The sequence below is a fragment of the Nannobrachium achirus genome (assembly GCF_963921795.1).
Source record: "Nannobrachium achirus genome assembly, chromosome: 5".
In the NCBI taxonomy this organism is placed as follows: Eukaryota; Metazoa; Chordata; class Actinopteri; order Myctophiformes; family Myctophidae; genus Nannobrachium; species Nannobrachium achirus.
The window spans coordinates 57,877,483-57,904,674 of record NC_137814.1 but is presented as its reverse complement, the minus strand read 5'-3'; the positions used below and the strand labels follow the sequence as shown (position 1 = coordinate 57,904,674).

The following is a 27,192-nucleotide window of genomic DNA, read 5'->3' as shown; positions in this document are numbered from 1 at the left end:
TGGGGTTACTGTATGTTACTGTGCGAAATATATCAGTATGAATAGTTGTACTCTTTGTGTAGTCTATTACAGTGGTTCTCAACTTGTGGGTCGGGAATTATTTTGGGGGGTTCCCAGATGTTAAGCTTAATGTGAAACATTGTTTCATCACTCAACAGTACACAAACCAACACACAGTATAAGTGTATAGAGGGTATCTGCACAATTCTAAAATTACACTTTTAAGACCCTTTTAATACCTGTAAAATACAAAATTGAACATTTCTCAAAATATTAGAGGCAGAAATTGTGAAAACAGCCGAGCGTTGCAAGGCATTGTGAGCATGTAGATCGGCTATTTTCACAATAGAACCGTGTTATACAAAATGTGATGCCTCATCTCTTAGTGCTCGTCAGGGTGGGGGGGTCCCCAGTTAAAATATGATTATTTTGGGGGTCACGGCCTGAAAAGGTTGAGAACCACTGTTCTATTACGGGGCCTTTTCCACCGGCAAAGAACCGGTTCTGGTTCTTTCTCCCGCCTATGGGATGAACCAGAGGTGAGCTTTTCCACAGAGAACTGGAGTTGGTTCCGAACCGTAAAAGTTGGTTCGGAACCGGAACCACAAAATCCTTGTTTTTTGTGGTTCCAGAGCCAAATCCTTGGCTCTGGTTCAATCTGGTGGAAACGCAAGCCGGTTCCCAAGAACGAACCAAGGTTCCCAAGAAAGTTGAACCGGCACTGGTTCTGGAACCGGTTCTTTGCCGGTGGAAAAGGCCCCATATTACAGCCTATATTTACTCCCCTGCCTGTGTGTTTGAAACAGTCTTCCTCCCTCAGCCAGTCAGTTGATGTCACCATGTGTCACAACCTCGTGTCATGTAAGGTAACGTCCACAGGGTCACTCACTCATTCCCTCCCTGTCCAGTGCTGGAGGGACACATGAAGCAGATCTTTCATTGAAAGGTTTCAAAGTTGTTGTCTGACTCTGATGTGCTGTTGAATGAAGAACAAAATGCAGGTGATAACGCACTGCTGTCTCCTTTTCATATGGGTGAACGCCGTGAGGGCTGAAGGTAAGAAACCATTTATGCATTCTCATTTAGAGCAGTGGTTCACAAACTTTTTTGTCTCAGGGCACCCCATGAATATTTTTTTAATCCGAGGCACCCCAACATTATAATTTTCACTCCCAGCACCTTATATTTATAGCATATCGTTGTTGTCGGGTGGAAACCTTGTATGTCCAAAACAGTTTTGTATTTATCATCTATAAAATGTACTAAACTAGTGAAAACAGCTGATCTACAAGCACACAACAATCGCGAGGCGTTGTGTGCTTGTAGATCGGCTGTTTTCACTAGTTTTGTGCGACAGTCTTGTATGATGAAGCAGGGCTTTGCTTTACCAAAAGATGTACACATTTGAAACTTGGAGATACAAGGTTTCTGCCCGACAGTGACGATATTTTAGTGATTATGATGCGAGGAAAACGTTGAGATAATAGCCATTTTGGTTAGAACTGACTGAAAATAACGTAGTTTATTATCAAATTATCTCGCGGCACCCCTGGCCTGCCGTCACGGCACCCCAGGGTGCCCCGTCACCCACTTTGAAAACCCCTGATTTAGAGCAGTGGTTCTCAACCTGTGCCTGGGTTTGATTGATTTTGGGGGGGGGGGGTCACCAGATGATGAACTTAATGTACTGCACTGTTTTCTCACTCGACGGTAAACAAACCAACATAAAGTTTAAGTGTATAGAGGGTATCTCCACATTTCTAAGAAATACCTCTGAAATGACAAATTAGACATTGGCCAAATTGTCAAATATTAGATGCAGAAATTGTCATGTAGATCTGCTGTTTTCACAACAGAACCGTGTTATACAAAGTGTAATGCCTCAACTCTATAGTGCTCGTTGGGGTCCCATTCAAATATGATTATTTTGGGAGCGGAGCGGGAAGCCACAGCTAGTGTGAGAGCAGATGTGTGACCAATTGCATTTTAGGGAAGAATTAAAACAGCCAACCTCAAAGTACTCTTAAAAAAAGAAGATAAAGAAGATATCTGGCCGTACTCAAGTAAGAATAATAAGTAGCCTATAAAAAAAAATACTCAAGTAAAGTACAAACCATCAGAATCTACAGTACATTTAATCAGCACAGTCATAATAGTATTGCACCAGATAAACCACTGCTGCATTAGAAGGATCCAAAGAATCTCAAGTTGTGACCCTTTGGTCTGTGACCCACAAATCGGTCCCGAACCACTGTTTGGGAAGTGCTCTAGGACTGGTGTTGCATGGTCTTACATTAGACAATGGAAGGATGGATGTGGACCATGACGACCCTCCCCCGACCCCCCCCCCCCCCCCCCTCTCTTTTCAGAGTTTGTCAGGTTGGTGAATGGGACCAGTGTGTGTTCAGGCAGAGTGGAGGTGAAGTCTGATCAGTCGTGGGTTTCAGTGTGTGAAGGTGACTTTGACCAGCAGGATGCAGAAGTGGTCTGTAGGGAGCTTGGCTGTGGGGCTCCTTCAGTCTTCCAGGGGGCGTTCTATGGAGAGGTGAAGGCTCCAAAGTGGACCAAAGAGTTCCACTGTGAAGGAAATGAAACCGTTCTTATGGACTGTAGAACCTCAGACTCGACTAGAAAAAACTGCTCCTCTGACAAGGCTGTTAGACTCACCTGCACAGGTAAAAGACAAACTATCATATCATTTTGGATTATCATTCTATAAAGAAGTAATATTGCTAACTATAATATATTTGTGCAGATATCAGGTTGGTTGGAGGAACCAGTCGCTGTGCTGGAATACTGGAGATAAAACACGAGAAACAGTGGTTACCGGTGAAAGGCGATGTCTGGAACCTGGAATCATCAGCTGTAGTGTGCAGACAGTTAGACTGTGGCTCTGTCATTATGACTACTTCCGCAAGTCAAGAAGCACATCAAGTATGGGTTATTGAGTCTTATGACTGTGATGGCTCCGAGATTTCACTGAGGGAGTGTGGATGGTATTCGATGGATTATTCTAAGGCCAGACTGAAAGTGATCTGCTCAGGTAGGCTAATACAATTAATTCAACCATGACATTAACATTAGGCTCTTATTTCTCTGTCTGTCTGTCTGTCTGTCTGTCCCTCCCCTCTTATACGGAGTCAGCGTGGAGGTATACATAATTGTCCCGTTTGGTCCTCTGTCTGCCCCGGGGCCTACTGCTAGTCTAGAGGACCTTCCTAAAGTAGACGCCCTAAAAGTGAGAAGTGTGTGCACATGGGCGCTTTGGCATGTATATCCTTCTGCTGAGCTGGTTGAGTCATTGCTGTGATGTCAGATCAGGTCAGCCATAGTGGTTTAATGTAGAATGTCTGCCTGTCTGTCTGTCTGTCTGTCTGTCTGTCTGTCTGTCTGTCTTCCTCTCTCTCCAGACTCTGTGAGTTTGGAGTATAGCAATCGTTTGTGTTCAGGCATAGTGGAGGTGAAGTCTGATCAGTCGTGGGTCTCAGTGTGTGAAGGTGACTTTGACCAGCAGGATGCAGAGGTGGTCTGTAGGGAGCTTGGCTGTGGAGCTCCTTTAGTCCTAAAGGGGGTGCTCTATGGAGAAGTGAAGGCTCCAATGTGGACCAAAGAGTTCCAGTGTGAAGGCAACGAGTCTGTTCTCCTGGACTGTGGAACATCAGTCTCAACTAGAAACACCTGCTCACCTGACAAAGACAAGATTGTCGGACTCGCCTGCTCAAGTAAAGACAAACTTCACGTTTGGTGTGGATTATTGTTCTAAAATTATCTCTAATAAAACTATAATAGTAAGATGCCTCAAGGCGTCATGGCGAGGTCGCGCCAATTCTTGGCCATCTGGCCAGTGATGTATATCGGACCAGTTATGCCCATACATGGAGATCCCTGTCTGAACAAGCCACATATGGGCTGTCTTTCTCCATATATGGGATTTCCCATATGAAGTCCTTTTAGATATGGGCTTAATATTGAGGGATTTCCATATATGGGCATAAAGGGGATTCTGTTAGAGTGGTTCCCATGACATCACAACATACAATATATTTAATGCCCATACATGGAGATCCCTATCTGAACCAGCCACACAGATATGGGCCAAAGCTGTGACGTTTTTCATAGTAAACATGCAACCTACGGTCACAAAAAACTGTATAAAGTCTTGCTGAGCCATGAGACCCATAGGGCAGGAGCCCTATTCTGTCCTTTCTGTAGCATGAGGCAGCATGCCCCCAGGGGCAGCATTCCCCTTCAGGGAACGAGTAATACTCGCAGAAGAGTTGAAACGGCACATCTGCATGTGTCGTCTCAATCTGCTACTCTCTTGTCTCGGTCTGTACAGATTCTAATGAAGTCAGGTTGGTGGGAGGAACCAGTCACTGTAATGGCACTCTGGAGATAAGACACCAGAGACTGTGGAGACCAGTGAATGTCAAGTCTGACTGGAACCTGAAGAGAGCAGCTACAGTGTGTGGACAGCTGGACTGTGGCTCTGCTGTTTCAACAGAAATGGCCTCTGGTAAACCCAGAAAGGTGCAGCTGTATACCCAGATTGATCCCACAGCTGAACCTGTGTGGGTTTTTTATGCTGCATGTTTTGGTTCTGAGTCTTTACTGGGGGCATGTAGAGCAAAGGACTATGATTGGTCTGAAACGTCCTCTGACAGACTGGAGGTGACCTGTTCAGGTAACAAAAACAATTACTTCTTCAACAATGTAATGCAACAACATTAATCTTAAAAAAGGGGAGGGATGCGTTCTTTCTTTTCAAATGCTCTCTCTCTCTCTCTCTCTCTCTCTCTCTCTCTCTCTCTCTCTCTCTCTCTCTCTCTCTCTCTCTCTCTCTCTCTCTCTCTTTAGAGTCTGTGAGGTTGGTGAATGGGACTAGTTTGTGTTCAGGCAGAGTGGAGGTGAAGTCTAATCAGTCATGGGTCTCAGTGTGCGAAGTTGACTTTGACCAGCAGGACGCAGAGGTGGTCTGTAGGGAGCTTGGCTGTGGGGCTCCTTTAGTCCTCCAGGGGGCGCTCTATGGAGAAGGGAACACTCCAATGTGGAGCAAAGAGTTCCAGTGTGAAGGCAGTGAGTCTTTTCTCCTGGACTGTAGAACATCAGACCCATACAGAGGAACCTGTTCACCTGTCAAGACTGTTGGACTCACTTGTTCAGGTAAAAGGCAAACTATAATTTTGGTTTGGATTGTTATTTCATAATGGAAGTAATGTTATGTTTTAGGGGTGGCAGTGATTGAAGAGGTAGAGCTCAGTCTCCAGCTCCCCCTGGATTGGTGTCAACGTGTCCTTGAGCAAGACACTGAATACTAACATACGTTATTTAGCATTTTATATTAAGGCACTCTATGCATGTACTAGGGGTGTAATGATCATTTTAACAACGATACGCATCAAGATACGTGGTTGACGATACGATACATGGACAATATTGGTTCATTCATGGAGATACGATACAATTCGATTCAATCATTTAAAATTGATATAGTAACTATTTAGCAAAGACTTTAAATCAGTGTGAAACCTGTAAATAGGGCATTTTCTTAAGGGAAAAATATGGATATAAATACGTAAAAACACTGTGATTCTCTAGCAAATACATGGACATTAAACATAATATGGACAAACGCGCACCTTGACCTGAACACAGAGATTACACACATTTAACGATACACAGAGAGTAGCTATATGGAATGGAAAAGTAATGAAACCCTTCTTTTTCATTTTCCTTCTTAAAATTGCTAAATACAAGGCACAAATACTTAGTTTCCATACAATCAATTATTTGCACTGCAAAACGATTCAATACCGAGTCTTACGATACAAAGTCAAAACGGTACGATAGTTTGATTTTGCAAACGATATAGTAGATCATTGCAAATTAAAATCTATTTTTTGATTCAGTTACTATATTGTTACACCCCTAGCATGTACCTTTACTGCTTTCATTTTACAGAGTTCGATGATGTCAGGCTGGTGGGAGGAACCAGTCACTGTACTGGCACACTAGAGGTGAAACACACAGGAGAGTGGAGACCTGCAGATGATAGTAACTGGAACCTGGCAGCATCAACTGTAGTGTGTAGACAGCTGGACTGTGGCTCTGTTATTACAATGGAAAGGAAGAGTGCTATTACAAGATATACTGCATGGTATATTACATCTGCATGTGATGGGTCTGAGTCTTCACTGAGAGAGTGTGGACCAAGGACGTCTTATGATGAGGCCTACCATATACTGGAATTGAAGTGTTCAGGTAATATAATGTGTCTATATATATATATGTTACAGTTAGATTGGGTAACTCAGTTAAATCATGGTAAGAGCACTTGTTTTGTCGTTCACCACACACCAATCACCACCAGATGGCGACAACAGCCATTCACTAGTGTAGGCGCTGACGTTTGCGACTCTCTTTCGTTTATTTACTAGCCTAGCTCGGCAGTGTTTAGCCATTAGCTTACTATGCCTTACTCTAACCCTAACCCTAACCTTAACCTCAGTAAAACTATGCCTAACCCTAACCCTAACCCTAACCTTCGTGGGGTGAGGCGCTATCATTCCTGCCGACGCTACGTTGTTGTGGCTCAAAGCGACCGCTTGTTCCGCCCCGCGCCGCACGACGAGCGCTCCGTTTCTCGATCTAACAGTTTCTCTATCTAACCGTGACATATATATATATATGTCCGAGAGAAAACAACCAAGTGCTCCCTACCTCCTTGCCCAACCCTGGCCCCCACCATTGGCTATTATTCCAAACGTAGGAGACGGTGTTTGAAGGAGCGCTCGTTTTATGGTTAGATGTCACAGTCATTGTCCACGACATTGCAAGCGGCGCGAAGGCCAGCGGACCTTGGTCCTGCTCTTCGCGCCCGAGTGCCGCAGGCGCGAGTGCCCGCGCGGCCGGCGGAGCGCCGCGCGAGTTACGAAGCCGTGGTGAATGCAATCGTTATATTTATGCCCAGGCCGCAAGGCCTGGGCAAGCCCACGATAAACGCATTCACACCCGCGCAGTCCAAGTGACCACAGCCGAGCGCTCCAGACCTCCGCTCCAGCCAATCACAAGCCGCGCCTTCTAATTTATGTAACCCCGTCTCCTATGGTAGGAATACTCGCCCACCGTTGTGCTTCGGTTGCTAGGGAAACGCCAGGTCTACCCAGAAGCAGTCTCTGTTTCAATACACCACGCGCAATGCAGGCATGTAACAGAAACTTGCTTTTGATTATTGCATGACATCATGGACAGTTCATTCGCTATCAAGGTAAAAGTGAGGTTTTAACAAGGTAAGAAGATTGACTTTATAATGTGCTCTCTCTCTCTCTTGACTTATTTGCAAACCTGTCTGCCGCCGTGCAGTCAGTAATAGCCTATTGCTGTATACATTTCAAGCCTTGTTTCCAGTAGGCTATACTGTACTTTATACGTGCGTCTGCCGTTGTGCAGTTCAGTTTTAGACGTTATGTGGCTGGCCTGTAATCATTATTGTTGTTAAGATTAAAGCTGTACTGTGGAAGCTGCTCAACTAGTGGTCAGTAGCGGTATTGCTTTTTTCGACCGGAGTCGCCGCGGACCACTGCAACGGGGGTCCGCGGACCCCCGCGGCCGTCGCGAGCACCTCTGCCTCGCCGATACGATTCCGTAGAGCCGTCTCCCATCATTTTTAGACCAGGATTGAGGGAGTAGCAGGCAAGATTCCTTCACCAATGTAAACACAGTTGCTGAGGGAAGCTACTTCCTTTAGAGACAGCAAGACTCGCTGTGATTGGCCGGTGGTGTATGATCGGCGCTGTGATTGGCCGGTAGTGTATCATGTGGGAGATGACATCATTTTGCCGGGAAATTCTCCCCCCCTCACAACTCATAGAAAACATATAAAGAGAAGGCTTCAGAAGCTGAAAATAACAGAGTGGGGGTACTAAAACTTTAGCGATTTAACAGTTAGGACAATTTTAAGATTTGTTTTATAAAAAAAGTTACATGGTATAACTTTAAGTGTGCAGTTGTTGTTTTCTTCAGGCTATTGTGGCCTTTGAGCTGTAGTTTATTATTCTGCATGGCTGGGGGGTTTATATTTTTGAAACACACTGTTGGTGGGGGTCTGGGCCCTCTGGGGGCTCGAATGCAACCCCTGCTTTATGAATGATGGGATAGTATAGGCGTACTTCTCTGAATGAGAGGCATTCAAATGGTGTTTTCGCTACTGGGGAGTTTAACTTAACTTAAGCTCCATAAACAGTAGTTTCAAAACTATTCAATTGATCCAAATAATCAATTATATAATTATTATTTTTGCTATGATGCTATGAAAATTACAAAAGGAAGAAGAAAAAAATAGAAGACTCAGTCAAATCTTGTATAATTGCTTGGGGGGTTAGTGATGATTTTAGAATATATTTTATTTACCTGTCTATGTGGAGGAAGAATGCCTTTGTGGACACAGCCCATTAGACTGACGTTTAGGATAATGATATATGTCCTTGTGTCTCTTTAATTTAATTAAATCTCTCCTCTCTAGAGTCTGTGAAGTTGTTGAATGGGAATAATTCATGTTCAGGTAGACTTGAGGTAAAGTCTGATCAGTCGTGGGTCTCGGTGTGCGAAGGAGACTTTGACCAGCAGGATGCAGAGGTGGTCTGTAGGGAGCTTGGCTGTGGTCCTCCATTAGTCCTCCAGGGGGCGCTCTATGGAGAGGCGAAGGCTCAGAAGTGGAGCAAAGAGTTCCAGTGTGAAGGCACTGAGTCTGTTCTCATGGACTGTAGAAGAGCAGGCTCAACTAGAAAGACATGTTCACCTGACAAGACTGTTGGACTCACCTGCTCAGGTAAAATACATAGATAGATGGATAGATAGATAGAGGTTTTTATTAAAGTGTCCTGCACCAGACGATGCCCAGCCCGCACAGGCTTACAAGACACTCACAACCATAGTACATACATACAACAAGATAAACCACACACAAAAATGCAAAAGAAAAACATAATGGTTGTCCATGCTGTTATTTACGGATACAGTGTTCTCCAACGCAACTGCCATGCCTTCTCTATGAATTTTGCTAAAACAAAAACTTCCTTAGTGAACAACCAGCGTAACATGGAACATTCAGACATCCAAAACAAATCTTACATACAATACAAGCTTTATTGATTAATGATTTATAATAAAGTCATGTTAAATTTTTCTCATTACACACTTGTCTCTGTATAGATGTCAGGTTGGTGGGAGGAGCCAGTCGCTGTGCTGGTACACTGGAGATTAAACACAGGGGAAGTTTGAGACCATTGGTTCCTTGGCAGGGGGAATGGAACCAGAAAACATCAGCTGTAATGTGTAGACAGCTGGGCTGTGGCTCTGCGGCTTCAACAAAAATGATTTATGGTTCTGAATCTGGTGTATGGTGGTTTAGATACTCCTGTAATGGGTCGGAGTCTTCATTGAGGGAGTGTGGACAAAGCCGGTTTAGTACCGATACTTCCAAGGTCATGTTGGAGGTGATCTGTTCAGGTAACACAAACAATGACTTCCACAATGACAGTTGTTTTTAATCCCAACATTTTCCAAAAGTTTTACATGCAGTCAATTCCTTCCAATTCCAAACAATATTTTTGAACTTTTTGATTTCATGTTGGTTAAGTAATTGAAATATTAGCTTTGATACCTGGTCAAAATGATAATAATACGGGTGGGATAAAGTTGGAAATAATAAAAGTGATTCAGTTATACCTATAGTATTTACTCCTTTATACACTTAAAGGATGAATTCAGCACTTTTCAACCTATCTTCATATAATTGGTCCTAGCTAATGTTCATGATAAAATAGCATACTTCTTTTCTACTTTTTGTGTCTCATAGGAGGGCTGTGGGCAGGTCAGAAACCCATCATCTTGTGACATCATCGAGAAAATGCAAGCTTTCTATTCCTGAAAAGTTGCAATGTTAAAGTGGAAGCCATTGCTCTCGCGATAATATCAATCTAAATATTTAAAAAATATATATATATTGTTTAAAAAAAAAGTCAAACGAAGATCACAAGATGATGGGTTTCTGAACTTCCGACAGCTCTCTTAACTCATACTGTGCCGGGCCACTTGGGGGCGCCAAAGTATGTTGAGTGGCCAGGGTCCACGCCATAGAGGAGCGTTGCAACATACAGGGACTTACGTAGCAGTGACGTGCGTGGTCACGTTTGTGCATGCAAAAGACCCGGATGAAGATGGCTACAGGATTGCTATAGGCTAACACTCATTTAGAAGATCGATTTTCGGCGATAAATAAAACTTTCCCGCTACCATAAGAACACAGTTCAGAGCAAATGAGCTCCAAAGATGTGACTTTGTATTGGATTCGGCAGAGCGATGCGGCGGCGTTACCCTCTCGTGGGCCAATGTAAACAGAATCGCGGCACCGGGCCTGGATGGACATTTAGACAGGGGCGTTGAGGCCTCCGATTAATTAATTCATTTTATAAAAAAAGCCGGACTAGATCGGGATCGGCACCCCGGAATACGTCGTGCCGCCGACAGTATAATTTTTTTGGGGTGCTCTAAACTTTATTCTAAACCATTTTCAATGGAATAAATCGTCGGACCATCTAGACTCGGTCGTTGGGAAGCGTAGGACGAGCCAGGACCACCCACATCTATACAAGCAGCTCAGGGTAAATAAAATAGCATAAAAATATTGTATTGTATTGAAAAAAAGACGGACTTGTTCGGGATAGGCACAAAAAAGGTCGAATAGAAAAAAATGTTGCTATTTTATTATGAACATTAGTGAGGACCTATAATATTAGGTTGAAAACTGGCAAAGTCATCCTTTAAATTCAAGAAGGAAATAGTTACAACCATACAACCGTGTGTGTGTGTGTGTGTGTGTGTGTGTGTGTGTGTGTGTGTGTGTGTGTGTGTGTGTGTGTGTGTGTGTGTGTGTGTGTGTGTGTGTGTGTGTGTGTGTGCAGAGTACCTAAAAGCAGATCCAATTCCTCGCCAAAACAAATAATTGCTCATTTTGTACTCAGTGACCTATTCAAACATTTAAGCCATTAATGAGTTATGTCCTGACTGAACTGTTAACCTTGCAAATGGCCTGTTATAACCCTGTACACAAATTATCCCTGTTGTCAGAAGTCCTTCGCGGTCACTCAGTCCTCTTTGCTGGCCTCCCAGCATGCTCTGAGTTCTCTCTGTCTCTCTCTCTCTCTATCTATCTGTATTTATCTCTCTCCCTCCCGCCAGAGTCAGTGAGGTTGGTGAGTGGGACTGGTTTGTGTTCAGGCAGAGTGGAGTTGAAGTCTAATCAGTCGTGGGTCTCAGTGTGTGAGGATGACTTTGACCAGCAGGATGCAGAGGTGGTCTGTAGGGAGATTGGCTGTGGGGCTCCTTCTGTCCTCCAGGGGGCGCTCTATGGAGAAGCGAAGGCTCCATTGTGGACCAAAGGGTTCCAGTGTGAAGGCAGCGAGTCTGTTCTCCTGGACTGTGGAACATCAGACTCAACTAGAAACACCTGCTCACCTGACAAGACTGTCGGACTCACCTGCTCAGGTTAAAAACAAATGATAGTTTTGAATCTCCAAAATGTGCAAGCTGTACAATTTCTGATAATGCTCAATCTATCAAAAGTAGATCCAAAGGTCAGACCCATGACAGACAACTGGTGTGCTTTTTGCAAAATTCACATCTCCTGGCCATATGAGAACTTCACATGTACTGCCATTGGCAAGTCAATAGATTGTCAGAACATTGTCAGTGAGGAAGGAGGGCATTTGGCAAAGTGTTTTTATGTAAATGCTGCTCAGATTCTGTTTTGCCACTGAAGAGAAGTATCGAGGTGTGATATTTCTTTATCGGTAACAAAAGAGAAGAACTGGCAAAGCTGAACAGTGAAAAGAACATGTGTTACCGACGAAATTCAGGAAAAGATCAGGAAAGACAGATGAGTTGCAATGGTACATTTTTATGGAAAAAATAACCTTACTTTTTATTGTTCTCTTCTCTCTGTATAGAGTTGGATTTAGTCAGGTTGGTGGAAGGAACCAGCCATTGTGCTGGTAAACTGGAGATGAAACACCAGGGAGAGTGGAGACCAGTGTTTCCCCAGTCTGACTGGAACCTGAAGACATCAGCTGTAGTGTGTAGACAGCTGGACTGTACCTCTGCTCTTTCAACACTATATAAGCAGCGTTATGAACCTATATGGGATGCGTGGACTTTTAAATCTTCCTGTGCTGGGTCTGAGTCTTCACTGGGGGAGTGTGGAACAATGGATTTTGACGTATCCACTTACGGAGAGGTTTTGGTCGGTGTGGAGTTGAGCTGTTTAGGTAACACAGACAATTACCTTTTTAAATAATTATTTTCTTTCTTTTCATCTGATTGAAGAACTAGTAATATAAACAAGGTATTTTCTTCAAACCTCCTTTAATATTAAAGGAGCTCTCGTCTCATACGAGAGTTACTGGGGGGGTGATCCCTGTAGTTGGACCCAGTGTCATATAAATAGAGTTATGACACTTACGTCGACTCCCATAGTAAGCGTGGAAAGCCTATTTACTCTATGGTGGGAAGCTAACTTAGCCTAGCTTACGCCCGTCTTTTTCACCCTTTTAATAATGTTATCTACCTCTGGGAGGCCAGTGAATGCGTTAACATGGTGAAAAAGACGTGATTTAGTCCACTTACCAGCGAGTGAAAATACCTCGGCTAGAATGGGGGCGGACGGGGCAGGAGAGGAGCAGAGGCTTGTTAGGAATGAGAACGGCTCAATGAGACGGCACTTCCGGTCTGCGGCGAGTTCAAAGCGTGACGCCACTCTGCTTACACTGCTCTGGTTGGACCTGGCTAACGCACCAATGGTCTGTTTGATCCAATACTGTACTGTTCACTCTGAATGTGAGTGGTTGAAGCTCAGCAACACCTTTTCTTAAAGGAGTGGTGACACCGGCCGAAATTTAACATTATGATACAGTAGGTCACGTGGTGTTTCTTCAAACAGTCTGAAAAGGAGGCGGGGCCGTATCAGTTAGCAGTGAATGTATACTTTGTCCGTCGTGCCATGCCGCGCACAACGTGATGAGTTGTTGTTAGCGTGTAGCAGCGCCGCACCGCAAGGCTATTTTGAAGAGCTAGTGTGTGTGTACACACACACACACAGGCTACACACACAGAGTGTATGAGCCACGGACCTCAGTCCTCCGAGACAGCAGGACATATGTCTGCTTAAAGGGCTCAGAGCTGCCGAGGAGGAGGAGATTGCATGGACGCTCGTTCTAAGCTTGCTCCGGTGTCCCGGCCAGGTCCTCCATTCAGGTTTAGGGGAAGACACAGCAGGGTATGGCCGACAAAACCGTCTCATAGACGTGGAGAAGCGTGTTGACCCTCGTAACTAATCTCTGACACCTTTTTTGAAGAAGACATGTACTTTTTTTACCGGTCTAACAATTGATTTTATAGCGAATGCTATATAATTTTTACCCCTAGAACTGATAGTTTTAAAGTTGGTTTAGAAAGTCGGAAACACACCTCAGACAGCTTTTTTTGGGGCAGTTTCAAAAGATAATGATATGGATAATCGACTCCGCCCCTCCCCCCATATTAGCCCAATCAAATTAATTTATTTCAGTTACTGTACAGAAAGTACTACTTTCAGTACAGTAACTACAATAAATTAATTTGATTGGGTCATTTAACATGGGGGTACATGACATCATTAAAAAAATTGGCTAATTTGATAGCCTTAATTAGCTGTTTTGGCCATGTCACTCCACCTTTGACTTGTGTATATTCCCTTGAGCAGAAAAACTTCACAGGACTCCAATGTAAAAAAGAGCACAAAACTTTACTTCCAAAAAATGTGTTCTTTGTTACAGAAGTGATCAAAAACAAGTCTCAAACTCAAAAAATATACTACTGTCGAAAAACCATGTCGCTCTGACCTTGACTAGAACACAAACTGAAATCTGCACTGCCCTGATCCCTCAAGGTGTTAGCAATTCTTAATTAAGTTCCCAGTTACACAACCTGAGCTCTCTTCTTAAAGCTACAGTACAGCATTGTTTTTAATCTAAGCATCACCATAAATTAAACAAATTATTAATCTATTTTAAAGTTTTAACTTAGCTATTTTAACAAATTGCATACATCAAGCCAAAAAACATGAATGCAAAATAATGCAGTAATTATTAAAATAATCACATTATTCAAACTTGGCTCCCACACTGTATATTACAGTATTAGGGCTGTCCCCTCTCTCTCTCTCTCTCTCTCTCTCTCTCTCTCTCTCTCTCTCTCTCTCTCTCTCTCTCTCTCTCTCTCTCTCTCTCTTTAGAGGCTGTGAGGTTGGTGAATGGGTCTAGTCCGTGTTCAGGCAGAGTGGAGGTGAAGTCTGGTCATTCGTGGGTCTCAGTGTGTGAAGGTGACTTTGACCAGCAGAATGCAGAGGTGGTCTGTAGGGAGCTTGGCTGTGGGGCTCCTTCAGTCCTCCAGGGGGCGCTCTATGGAGAAGAGAAGGCTCCAATATTTACCGAAGAGTTCCAGTGTGAAGGCTGTAAAACCACAGAATCAACTAGAAACACCTGCTCACCTGGCAAGACTGTTGGACTCACCTGTTCAGGTAAAAGATAAACTGCACTTTTGGTTTTGGTTATTATTTTAACGTTTGTTGTTGTTGTTTTTTTACAGCTTAATCTGTTGTTTCTGTACAGAGCCTAATAATATCAGGTTGGTGGGAGGAACCAGTCACTGTACTGGTAGACTGGAGATGCAACACCAGAAAAAGTGGGGTGGCGTGTATGGTGAGTCTGATTGGAACCTGAAGTCATCTGCTGTAGTATGCAGACAGCTGAACTGTGGCTCTGCTGTTTCAACGAAAAGGATACATGGTCGCAGGTATGTATGTTGTATGGTTATGTGTTCATACTATGTCTTGTTGCCTTTATTGAAGGAGGGGTCCACCGTAGCCGTAGGGGAGTAAGAAGTCAGAGAGAGAGAGTCAAACTCTTTAATGTCTCCCAGTGGCCACGACACGTTTGCCGCATCGGTTATTGTTTTATATTAAACTGTAGCATACTGTATGAGGCAGCTGAGGCTGAAGGAGAAACTCTCCAATCCCCAAAATGCAATTCCAATTCCCAAAATGCAACTGGAGATCACATGATTGGGAAGTCTGGTTCCCTCAATCCTCATAGAGAGCCAGTGTTATGAGATTCCCAAAAGTGGATGTTTCTTGTAATAGAGGGTATGCACATGCATAAAGTGAATGGCCAGTCGAGTGGCAAAATGAGTTTAACGTTGTTTATTGCAATCAGATAAGACTTTTCTGTTTGGATGTATGGGCTGTCAAAACAAGAAAGTTGTTTTTTTGCCACTCAGTAGGCCTTCCCGCATAACTTCTGGGAATGATGATGATGTCACGCGCATACCCTCTATCTAACGTTTAAATCGCGTTCATGTTTAAACCGAGCCCTTCTCTACCGGCCGTTACAAAAGCACTGATGGCTACGATGGCCATTTTTCTGTTATGAATGAAAGAAATACGAGCTTGAAAAATAAGGAAATACTCAGATTACATTTACTCAGAGCTTCCGAAATACAGAAAATAGCCGATTTCCATGGTAACCGGCAATTAAATCATGGTTTAATCATGGGCACCCAGTGTGTTAAAATAGTATTAGCTTGTGAGCTGGCTTTTTTTGGTCCTCGACCTCAGGTTACCTGCAGCAAAGGAAAACATTTGGGCTCTGTTGAACTAGAAAGCAAACTGAATATGGCCTCCTTGCTTTTCTTCCCAGCCGCTGGAGGATTAGATCTTTCTGTGATGGGTCTGAGGCTTCACTGAGGGAGTGTGGAATAATGCAGACTAAGGACGACTGGGACGTACTGGAGGTGACCTGTTCAGGTAACAACAACAATGACTCATCATGCTTTGTCCATCTGTATGTCTTTTTCTCTCCCTCTACACACTCTCTGTGTGTGTGTGTGTGTGTGTGTGTGTGTGTGTGTGTGTGTGTGTGTCTCTCTCTCTCTCTCTCTCTCTCTCTCTCTCTCTCTCTCTCTCTCTGCGTGCATGTGTGTGTGAGATGAGTGGAGGGTGGCGTGTAGTGGTTGGAGTGAGGTTCTACGGAGCGAGTGAGCTTGTTTTCTATCTTTCTTTTTTCATGCTTTGCTGGGTTACTGTTTAAAGTGATTGTTTCTTTCATTGTGTAGTGGTGTTTAATCTCCGTTGACGGCTGTGCGTGGTGCGTCGCGGAGGCGGCCGCTGTTGTCGGCGGCGGCATGGAGTTTGAAACGTTGACGAGGAAACATGGTTTTAAAGTCTCACCGTTGTTTCCTTGCTCTGTGGAGGAATGCAGCGTAGCCGTTGCAAAGGTGGTCGGAGCAGCAAGTGTAAAATCCGCTGCCCGGATGAATGGTGGTGTGGTGATCTTTTGTCGATGAGGTGGAGAAGCCAAACACAGTTGTTGCAAACGGCGTGGTGATAAAAGACACCTTCGTGTCTGTAACGCCTCTCGCTACACCTGCGACTAAAGTTTTGAATGAAGCTGAAGGGGGGATGGTGGGAATGGGCAACAAGATGATCGTGGAGGGGTAGGAGAGGAGGTGGAGGGTGGTGAACCTGGAGCTGATCAGCCTACTGTTAACACAGAAAATGATTTGTTGAACACTCAGGAGAACAGTGGTCCTAGTGACAGTCAAGTGGAGGGGGCTTGGGGTAGAGGGACTGCTAGCTGATGTTGATATGGGAGGGGAGGAGGAGAAATTAAAGGTGGGGAGACAAAAAAGAAAGGCAAACAGTTCAGATGGGTCAGAAACAAAATTACTCGGATTCAGATCGATGGTTGGGAAAATGATGATGAAGGTTGTTACGAGCTGTCAGAAATAAAAAAGTTTTTGGAAAATTGAAAAACATTTCCCTGGAAAACTGAAGTTTGTGAGATCAGCCAAATTAAATATGAAGAAAAAAGGACAGGGGGCTCTCACTGAACAAGAGATTAGCAGGTTGAAAAAAATGATAACAAAGGTTAATCAAGAGTTGAACGATGACACAGATAAACAGACTGCTTAACTTTCTTGTCATGCTTATGATCCTTGTTCAGCCTAATATTTTAGTCATGTACGAGTTTTGTTTGGTGCTGTTTTGGGGTTCCCTCTCTGTACCGAGCCCTCTTTCTCGCCTTGCTTTGCTTTTAATGGACATGAAGATTTTCTATTGGGTCTGTTGGACAATGCTGGAGAATGCTGCATGCCCATAGGCTACTGGTGCATAACCGCTGGTTGGTGGGGCCAGGATGGGCCTGTAATAGTCCAACCAGAAGCCACTCACAGACTGTGTGCCAATAAGGGTCACTGGGGTGAATATTGTAAGGAGACCACCGGATGATGAGTCAGCGGCTGATCTGTCGGGGGCGCTGAGATCAGTTTGCTGTGAAGATTGGTGTTTGAGACATGGCACAAAAAACTGTCTATGGAGGGCATGTGGCTTGAAAGGAGCTCGGATGAGCTGGAACTGCAAACGGACCCAAATGGCTAGTCCGAAAGCCAAGTGGAAAGCCAAGTGGCAGTGTCAAAGCATTGACATTGAAAATTACTTGTACTGTGCTGTGGACGACAAACTGTTGCACAAGTGTTGTGTCCGCAGCGGCGGGCTGGATGTGGGGGAGGACTCGGTGCAGAGAGGGAGCTTAGAGGTGACAGCATAAAACAATTGGATTAATGTTTTGTATCAATGGATTATTTTTGTTAATGTACCTTGGCTAGAATATGGGAGGATGTATTGGGTGGCTGGAAAAACTGATATAATTTAAATGAAAATGTAACTTTGTGTTTGCTGAAGAAAAGTGCCTGGAGCCTTTCTTTTTTTATTATTAGAGAATAATATGAACAGTATTTGGACAATATTGTTTAAATAAAAGGGGGATTTAAAAGTCAAAAAGTCTCTCTCTCTCTCTCTCTCTCTCTCTCTCTCTCTCTCTCTCTCTCTCTCTCTCTCTCTCTCTCTCTCTCTCCAGAGTCAGTGAGGTTGGTGAATGGGACTAGTTTGTGTTCAGGCAGAGTGGAGGTGAAGTCCAATCAGTCATGGGTCTCGGTGTGTGAAGGTGACTTTGACCAGCAGGATGCAGAGGTGGTCTGTAGGGAGTTTGGATGTGGGCCTCCATTAGTCCTCCAGGGGGCGCTCTATGGGGAAGTTAAGGCCACAATGTGGAGCAAAGAGTTCCAGTGTGAAGGCAGTGAGTCTGTTCTCCTGGACTGTAAAACATCAGACTCGACTAGAAACACTTGCTCACCTGCCAAGACTGTTGGACTCACCTGTCAAGGTAAAAGACAAACTACACTTTTGGTTTTCATGATGATGGTTGATTTTATAATTAAAGGACAACTATTGTTTTTTACAACAAGGGTTCATATTTTTTAAAGAATATCAAAGATGAGTGTTAAAATTATGTACTTCATTCTATTGTTTTAGAGATTCTTATTTCAGTGAAACTGCTGGCTTATTGTGTGTAAAAAGGCATATTCAGCCACTTGTACGCATGCCCCCATGTGTACGCATGCCCCACATTTTAGCATTGTAAACGCGATAAAACAATAGAACGAATCAAATGAAAACATTTTAACACTCACTTTTTCTTTTCTCTGTATGAGCCCTTGTTGTAAAAAAAAAAACAAAGTTGACCTTTAATTAATATTTATTTTGTACAGAGTTTGATGATGTCAGGTTGGTGGATGGAACCAGTCACTGTAATGGTGTACCGCAGCTGAAATACCAGGGAGATTGGAGACCAGTTGATGGTTTGTCTGAATGGAACCAGAACTTATCAGCTGTAGTGTGTGGACAGCTGAACTGTGGCGATGCTTTGTCAATACCAACAACGACTAGTCGTGGAAAACTTCCTGTATGGACGATTATGTCTTCCTGTGTTGGGTCAGAGTCTTCACTGACAGAGTGCGCAACAAAGAACCATAAAATTACTTCTCTGAGAAAATGGCTGATCTGTGCAGGTAAATGGCGCATTTACATAGTGCCTTTTTCCAAGGCGCTTTACATAGATTGTGCATTACATTCACACACACACACACACACACACACACACACACACACACACACACACACACACACACACACACACACACACACACACACACACACACACATTCATACACTGATGGCAGAGAAAACCATGCAAGACACCAATTGGCTCTCTGGTTCAGTGTCTTGCTCAAGGACACCTCGACAATAACTCTGGAGAAGCCCGGGATCGAACTCAGAACCTTGCCAAGCGCCCACTGTACTCCTGAGTCTCTTATCATCTCCGTCCGGTTGAAGGCATGGCCGAGACTATGTTTTGAACCCTGTCTGTCCGTCCGTCTGTGTATATATAGCTCCGAGGAGCATTTTCTATGCACTAGGACCAACCCAATTAAGCTACTTCAAAGCTAAAGCCATTGGGATTCAAAAATCTAAATACATATTCCAATATTCAATATGTACTATTCTCTTCCACACACACCCCCCCCCCCCCCCCCCCCCTCTCTCTCTCTCTCTCTCTCTCTCTCCAGAGTCTGTGAGGTTGGTGAATGGGACCGGTTTGTGTTCAGGCAGAGTGGAAGTGAAGTCTAATCAGTCGTGGGTCTCAGTGTGTGAAGGTGCCTTTGACAAGCAGGATGCACAGGTGGTCTGTAGGGAGCTTAACTGTGCAAGTCTTTCAGTCCTACAGGGGGCGCTCTTTGGAGAAGGGAAGGCTCCGATGTGGACCAAAGAGTTCCAGTGTGAAGGCAACGAGTCTGTTCTCCTAGACTGTAAAACCTCTGGCTCAGATGGAAAAACCTGCTCACCTGACAATTCTGTTGGACTCACCTGCACACGTAAAAGACAAACTAAGGTTTTGTTTTTGCATTCTAATTTTTCCATGAAGTAATATTGTATTACAGCTTATTCTCTTGTATCTATCTGTAAAGAATCTGATGATATCAGGTTAGTAGGACGAACCAGTCACTGTAATGGCGCACTGGAGCTAAAACACCAAGGAGAGTGGAGACCAGCATCAGACGACTGGGATTGGAACAAGGATTCACCATCTGGTGTGTGTAGACTGCTGGACTGTGGCTCTGTTGTTTCAACAGAGAAGCGTCTCGGCCCCGCATCTCAGCTTGTATGGAGTTACAGATCTTACTGTGTAAGGGCTGACTTTTCACTGAGTCAGTGTGGAACTATTCCGTCCACAACCTCTTCTGAAATACTGGAGGTGATGTGTTCAGGTAACATGAAGCAGTCTGTCTGTCTGTCTGTCTGTCTGTCTGTCTGTCTGTCTGTCTGTCTGTCTGTCTGTCTGTCTGTATGTCTGTGTGTCTTGTATAGCCAGAGATCTCCACTGACCAACCCTAAATGGGGGTTGTATGGTCCTGTACATCCCATTGATCATACCTGAGGAAACTCACATTTGTGGACACTTGGCTACAGAAAAGGGGTGTTCACAGAACACGGACAACTGGAAAACAAACTCCTAAATCAGACTGGGGTTTCATCCCCTTATTGACTGCGAAACACGAGTTTCCAGAGTTAAGGTTTTTTTTTTGTTGCTGGATGGTGCTCTCCCCTAGCCTTTAGGGTCACCATTTCTTTTTGGGACTCTTTTGTACACACTGTAACACGTCAATCACATGACCAAAAGTAGAAAAGAAAAACACTTTTCTAAGCCTGTATAGGAGCCGGGGGAAAATAAATTACATCATGCAGCGATTTAATAAAACTGCGCTCTAGAGAGCTTGTATCTCTCAAACAGATTGTCGCTCAGGGTTCAGAATTGTCCCCCAATTCTAGGACATCCATGCTCGTCTTTTGAGGGCACCAGTGGGCGGATCGGGGTGACGCAAAATATTCAATGATTTTTCAAAGGTTGGCTCTGTCTCTCTCTCTCTTCCCCCCCCCCCCCCCCCCCCCCATGCACACTCTCTCTCCAGAGTCTGTGAGGTTGGTGAATGGGACTAGTTCATGTTCAGGCAGAGTGGAGGTGAAGTCTAATCAGTCATGGGTCTCAGTGTGTGAAGGTGACTTTGACCAGCAGGATGCAGAGGTGGTCTGTAGAGAGCTTGAATGTGGGGCTCCTTCAGTCCTCCAGGGGGCGCTCTATGGCAAAGCAAAGGCACCAGTGTGGACCAAAGAGTTCCAGTGTGAAGGAAGGGAGTCTGTTCTCCAGGACTGTGCGACCTCAGACTCAGCCAGGAACACCTGCTCACCTGACAAGGCTGTTGGACTCGCCTGTTCAGGTAAAAGACAGTTTTGGTTTAGATTATTGTTCCTTAATGTAAGTAATATTACATCTTACTGTTTACTCCCCTGACTTTGTACAGGGCCTGATGGTGTCAGGTTGGTGGGAGGAACCAGTCGCTGTACTGGTAGACTGGACTTAAAACACCAGGGAGAGTGGAGGCCAGCAGATTATTTCTACTGGAACATGAAGACAACAGCGGTAGTGTGTAGACAGCTGGACTGTGGCTCTGCACATTCAATACAAAGGATATCTGTTGTTCCATCTCCATCTATGCAGGACAAAGCTAAACATGTATGGTGGTTTGAACCTTCCTGTCTTGGGTCTGAGTCTTCACTGGGGCAGTGTGATGCAATTCACCCTCGTAATTCACATTACATACTGGAGGTGATCTGTTCAGGTAACACAAACCAAGACGTGTTTTTGTATTTTTAGCGGTAATCAATGAACAGCATGCTTAAATCTTTGTTCCCACCCATGCTCTTATCCAGGTGAGGTGTCTGTCTGTCTGTCTGTCTGTCTGTCCGTCCGTCCGTCCGTCCGTCCGTCCGTCTGTACCGCCCGCTTGTCCGTCTGTTTGTCTTTGTGTCTTTCAATCATTGCAAATTGAAATAGATTTATTTTTTATTCAGTTACTATATCGTTACACACTTACTGGATTATTATTTTATAATGAATCTGTCTGTCTGGCTGTCTGTCTGTCTGTCTGTCTGTCTGACTGCCCGTGTCCCTGTATATAGTTGAAGACATTTTCAAAAAGTAAATCAGACGTGTTTCGCTTTAAACATAATCAGTAGTTCTCTTTTCTGCCAGGAAAAAACAAGACAAAACACACACACACACACATACACACACACACACACACCATCATCATCGGCGGTCACTCGTAGTCGAGTATGACTGTCCTCCCTCTTGGTCCTTGTGGGTCTTCAGGTGGGCATAGAGGCCGATTCTGGACCCGATTATTCTGGTGCAATGTGGACATTGGAATGTAGTGGTGGTGGGTTTGGGTTGGGCCTGTTTGGTGGTTGCTCTCTCTTTTCTGAGCCTCCGCTTGTCATGTGCAGTATGGTGGAGGTCATCGTTGTACTGTGCAGCACCCTCACGGACAATGTTTCTCCAGGTCGCCCTGTCTGCTGCCATGTCCTCCCAAGATCTAAGGTCTATGTGGCACTTCTTCATGTTTGTCTTGATGTTATCCTTAAACCTCTTCTTCTGGCCTCCCGGGGCCCGTTTCCCTTTAACTAGCTGGGAATACAGGACTTGCTTTGGGAGGCGAGAGTCAGGCATTCGGACAACATGGCCAGTCCATCTCAGCTGGTTTTGAGCAATGGTGGCAGTGATGGTAGGAATGTCAGCCTCCTCCAGGACACTGGTGTTAGTGCGTCGATCCTCCCAGCTGATCCTCAGGATTTTTCGAAGGCATCTCTGATGATAGGCCTCAAGTGCTTTTAAGTGCCTGCTGTATGTGGTCCAAGCTTCTGATCCATACAGGAGAGTGGGGAGCACCACTGCTTTATAGACCATGATTTTGGTCTTTGCTTGGATGTCTCGGTTTTCAAATACTCTTTTCCTTAGCCTGGAAAAGGCCCCACTGGCACAGCTGTGGCTGTACTGCTGTTTGGTGGTGGTTGGTGGAGGATTTGAGTCTTTTTTATATTAATGGCTAAACCAAGCTGTTTGTATGCTTTTGCAAAGGCTGACAGAATGCACTGCAGGTCCTCTTCTGAGAGGGCTACAAGAGCGTTGTCATCCGCATATTGCAGCTCCATGATGGATATGGTGGTGGTTTGGCCTTTAGCCCTGAATCGGTTGATGTTGAGGAGTTGACCGTCGGTTCTGTACATGATTTCGACTCCCTGGGGCAGATGTTTGCTTGTGAGATGGAGGATAGCAGCAACAAAGATGGAGAATAGTGTTGGAGCGATGACACATCCCTGTTTGACTCCCGTGTCAACCTTGAAGGGTTCTGTCTCATCTCCACTGCCACTGAGTACTGTTGCTGACATGTTGTCATGCAGCAGTCTCAGTACACAAATGTATTTTTCTGGGCAGCCAATCTTTGCCAGAACCAGCCAAAGGGCCTGACGGTTTACAGAGTCGAAGGCTTTTGTAAGGTCTATGAAGGCCATGTATAGTGGTAGATTTTGTTCCCGGCATTTTTCTTGCAATTGGCGTGCAGTGAAAATCATGTCTGTGGTGCCTCTGCTTGGGCGAAATCCACTCTGAGACTCGGGAAGGAAGCTCTCTGACAGGGGGGTTAGTCTATTGGCCAAAACCCGAGCAAGGGCTTTCCCTATGGTGGACAGGAGGGAAATGCCACGATAATTCCCACAGTCTGCCTTGTCTCCCTTCTTAAAAATGGAGACAATTAAGGCATCCCTAAGTTGTGCAGGGATTTCCTCTTCTTCCCATATTTTGAGAAGGAGGGCATGGATGTGTTTGAGGAGATCAGGACCGCCTTTCTTCAGGACTTCTGCTGGGATGCCGTCGGGCCCAGCAGCCTTGTTTTTCCTCATCTTCCTGATGGCATCCTGCACCTCATCCAGGCTGGGTGGTTCTCCCATGCTTTCAACTATGGGCTGTTGAGGGAGTTGGTCAAGAGCCTCCATCTCAGGAATGGTGTCCCTGTTTAAGAGGTCCTTGTAGTGCTCTTTCCACCTGTTTGAAATCGCCTCCTTATCCTTCAGCAGCGAAAGCCCATCTTTTGAGCGAAGGGGGGTTAGGCAGCGGTGGCTGGGGCCATATACCGCTCTTGTGGCATCAAAGAATCCTCTCGTATCTCCAGAGTCTGCAAGCTGCTGGATCTCCAGAGCCTTCTTTGTCCACCACTCGTTCTTTAGTTTCCTAACCAGCGTTTGCACGGCTGCCTTCGCTTTGGCATGGGCTGCTCTTTTAACCTTGCAATGAATGTTATTTTGCCAGGTGATAAAAGCTTGACGCTTGATGTCGATGAGCTGTTGGATCTCGCCATCATTCTCATCATACCAGTCTTGATGTCTCCGCTTTTTGTGACCAAGGATGTTTTTACAGGAGTCCATGATGGCAGTGGAAAGTGTGCCCCAATGTTTTTCAGTATCTTCCGGATACTGTTTGGGCAAGACTGCACTAAGAGCATCCTGCAACTGTTGTTGGTAGGTGGTGTCATCCAACAGTTCGATGTTAAGCTTTGGCCGGCTCTGTCCTTTCTGCATCCTTCTTTTCCGCATTAAGCGGATAGACATGATGGAGCGAATGAGGCGGTGGTCGGTCCAGCAGTCGTCTGCACTGGTCATTGCTCTGGTGTTAAGGACATCACGGTGGTCTTTGGAGCGGACAATGACGTAGTCAATGAGATGCCATAGTTTGGAGCGGGGATGCATCCATGATGTTTTGAACTTGGTTTTCTGGCGAAAAAGTGTATTGGTAATGACAAGGTTGTGCTCTGAGCACTTGGTTAGCAGTAGTATGCCATTGGAGTTTGTGTTTCCAACCCCTTCTCTCCCCAGCGTACCCCTCCATAGGTGGTGGTTTCGTCCCACTCTGGCATTAAAGTCTCCAAGCAGGATTAACTTGTCCTCCTTGGGGACTTCAGATAGAATTTTGTCCAGGTCAGCGTAGAAGGCCTCCTTTACTTCATCCTGTGCATCAAGCGTTGGGGCGTAGGCACTAATAACAGTGGCCATCTGACTGCTGGCAAGCATCAGACGCATGGTCATTAGGCGCTCGTTGATGCCCACAGGGAGTTCGTGGAGGTGGTTGATGAGGCAGTTCTTAATTGCAAAACCCACACCGTGGATTCGTGGCTCATTTGCAGGCTTTCCTTTCCAAAAGAAAGTATATCCGCCTTTTTCTTCCTTCAGCTGCCCTTCATCAGCCAGTCGGGTCTCGGAGAGTGCTGCGATGTCAACCTGGAACTTCCTTAGCTCTCTGGAGATGATGGCAGTTCGCCTTTCAGGACGATCACTGGCTTGGTTGTCCGTGAGGGTCCGCACATTCCAGGCTCCAATATGTAATAATTTTTTTTTGTGTTTCTGACCGCGTGGTGGTGATCCCTCTGGATGCGGTATTCCAGACAGGATTTTGTGAGGCAGGCTATGTTTGGGGTACCTTTTCTAACCCCCTCCCCTACTGGGGTGAGCAGAGTGGGTCCTGAATAGGGCTGCTCAGTCATGGGTGCAGCTGCCGAGAAGCTCTATCTGCCTCATTCCAAGAGCTTAGCGACTGAATCAAACACCCATCGCCTGTGTGCCAAGTCGTGGCTAAGAACTCCCAGACTTCACGGTCCTGTCCCCGTTACCACTTCCTGAACGCCACAGGACTTTGTCTCAATCCTAGAATGTAAAATGGATAGGTTCCCTTCGGGAGGACGCCTGCGCGTGACGTCTTTTAACGTGGGGAGACTGATGCGCCTGCAGCCACCACACGGTCCTTGGCAGAGAGGGGCCTTAATCCAATGGCATGGAATCCATGACGACTGGAGACCACCCTCTGTTGCAGCCTTCGTCCGCCTTCAGTGCCGTTGTGACTTATGTTGTCATCCTCCGCCACTTCCGCCGTTGAGGTCTTCGGACCGCACTTCGTCTGGAACCTCCCCCTTGACCTTTCCGCCATGGGTGACCCTACCAGGAGCACCAGCTCCCGACGGCATAGCTCTCAGGTTCATTGGAACACACAAGGCTCTCCACCACGACAAGGTGGCGATCCATGGAGAACCTGTGTTCTCCATGGACACACACACACACACACACACACACACACACACACACGATTCTTCGTTTAATGAAAGGGTCTGTCTCTCTCCAGAGTCTGTGAGGTTGGTGAATGGTACTGGTGTGTGTTCAGGCACGGTGGAGGTGAAGTCTGATCGGTCTTGGTTCTCAGTGTGTGAAGGTGACTTTGATCAGCACGATGCAGAGGTGGTCTGTAGAGAGCTTGGATGTGGGGCTCCTTCAGTCCTCCAGGGGGCGTTCTATGGAGAAGTGAAGGCTCCAATGTGGAATAAAGAGTTCCAGTGTGAAGGCAATGAGTCTGTTCTCCTAGACTGTAGAACCTCAGACTCAACCAGAAACACCTGCTCACCTGACAAGGCTGTTGGACTCACCTGCTCAGGTAACAGACACACTATAGTTTGGTTTGGATTATTGTCTTAAAGCAGGGATGTCAAACTCAAATACACAGTGGGCCAACATTTAAGAAATGGTACAAGTCGAGGGCCGGACTGGTCAATGTTTATTTAAACGCGGGCTTGTGATCACAGGCCCTCGATAGGCCAGTCAATCTAAGCAAAAAAAGGGCCTGACCCAAAAGAAATTGCAATAGTAATGGTTCAAGGTTTTTTATGATCCTTAGAGTCATCCAAAACACATGTTAAAAATCTACCAAAATATTCTTAGTGGATCAAGGTGAATTCAGGGGGTTCACGTTTGGGTCCCTTCACTTACTATACAGGAAAAAAGACCCCCCAAAAATCCTCTTTAAGTAGCATGTGAGGGGTCTAACTAGGGTTTTTTCATGATTCTGAAGCCATTCCAAGCATTTGTTTTGCACCAAAAACATTCCTCTGGCTAAAAACCGACCCCCAATACTATGGTTTAGTGATGAGTCATCACTTTTCTGGGGTCAGCTCAGTTTTGCTGTGTCCCTTTTTAGCCCGGGGAATGTTTTTCGTGCAAAACAAATGCTTGCAATGGATTCAGGATCACGAAGAACCCCTAGTTAGACCCCTCACATGCTACTTAAAGGAGGTCTTTTTGTCCTCTATAGTAAGTGAAGGGACCCAAACGTGAACCCCCTAAATTCACCTTGATCCACTAAGAATATTTTGGTAGATTTTTAACATGTGTTTTGGATGACCCTAAGGATCATAAAAAACCTTGAACCATTACTATTGCAATTTCTTTTGGGTCAAACCTCAGATTGACTAGCCTTGCATTGTGGGACTTGTAGT

At 45.1% G+C, this 27,192-nt stretch overlaps 1 protein-coding gene across 5 annotated transcripts in view; it reads left to right on the top strand.

The window, feature by feature from the left end:
• The window catches only part of LOC308285518 (scavenger receptor cysteine-rich type 1 protein M160-like), a 32,331-nt gene that overhangs the window by 2,709 nt on the left and 2,430 nt on the right, over window positions 1-27,192 (top strand). Inside the window, exons 2-22 of one of the 5 annotated variants that reach the window (XM_080726293.1) lie at window positions 807-1,056; window positions 2,370-2,675; window positions 2,756-3,043; window positions 3,411-3,722; window positions 4,340-4,684; window positions 4,858-5,163; window positions 5,962-6,261; window positions 8,522-8,827; window positions 9,211-9,507; window positions 11,239-11,544; window positions 12,006-12,323; window positions 14,327-14,611; window positions 14,703-14,886; window positions 15,789-15,895; window positions 18,006-18,311; window positions 18,697-18,996; window positions 19,555-19,860; window positions 19,954-20,253; window positions 20,956-21,261; window positions 21,346-21,663; window positions 26,127-26,354. In XM_080726293.1, coding sequence (XP_080582419.1) covers window positions 984-1,056; window positions 2,370-2,675; window positions 2,756-3,043; window positions 3,411-3,722; window positions 4,340-4,684; window positions 4,858-5,163; window positions 5,962-6,261; window positions 8,522-8,827; window positions 9,211-9,507; window positions 11,239-11,544; window positions 12,006-12,323; window positions 14,327-14,611; window positions 14,703-14,886; window positions 15,789-15,895; window positions 18,006-18,311; window positions 18,697-18,996; window positions 19,555-19,860; window positions 19,954-20,253; window positions 20,956-21,261; window positions 21,346-21,663; window positions 26,127-26,354 — 5,797 coding nt within the window. In that variant the 5' untranslated portion in view covers window positions 807-983. Of the gene's footprint in view, window positions 1-806; window positions 1,057-2,369; window positions 2,676-2,755; window positions 3,044-3,410; window positions 3,723-4,339; window positions 4,685-4,857; window positions 5,164-5,961; window positions 6,262-8,521; window positions 8,828-9,210; window positions 9,508-11,238; window positions 11,545-12,005; window positions 12,324-14,326; window positions 14,612-14,702; window positions 14,887-15,788; window positions 15,896-18,005; window positions 18,312-18,696; window positions 18,997-19,554; window positions 19,861-19,953; window positions 20,254-20,955; window positions 21,262-21,345; window positions 21,664-26,048; window positions 26,355-27,192 lie in introns of all 5 variants that reach the window. The other 4 variants (XM_080726292.1, XM_080726291.1, XM_080726290.1 and 1 more) reach the window with 4 other exon arrangements.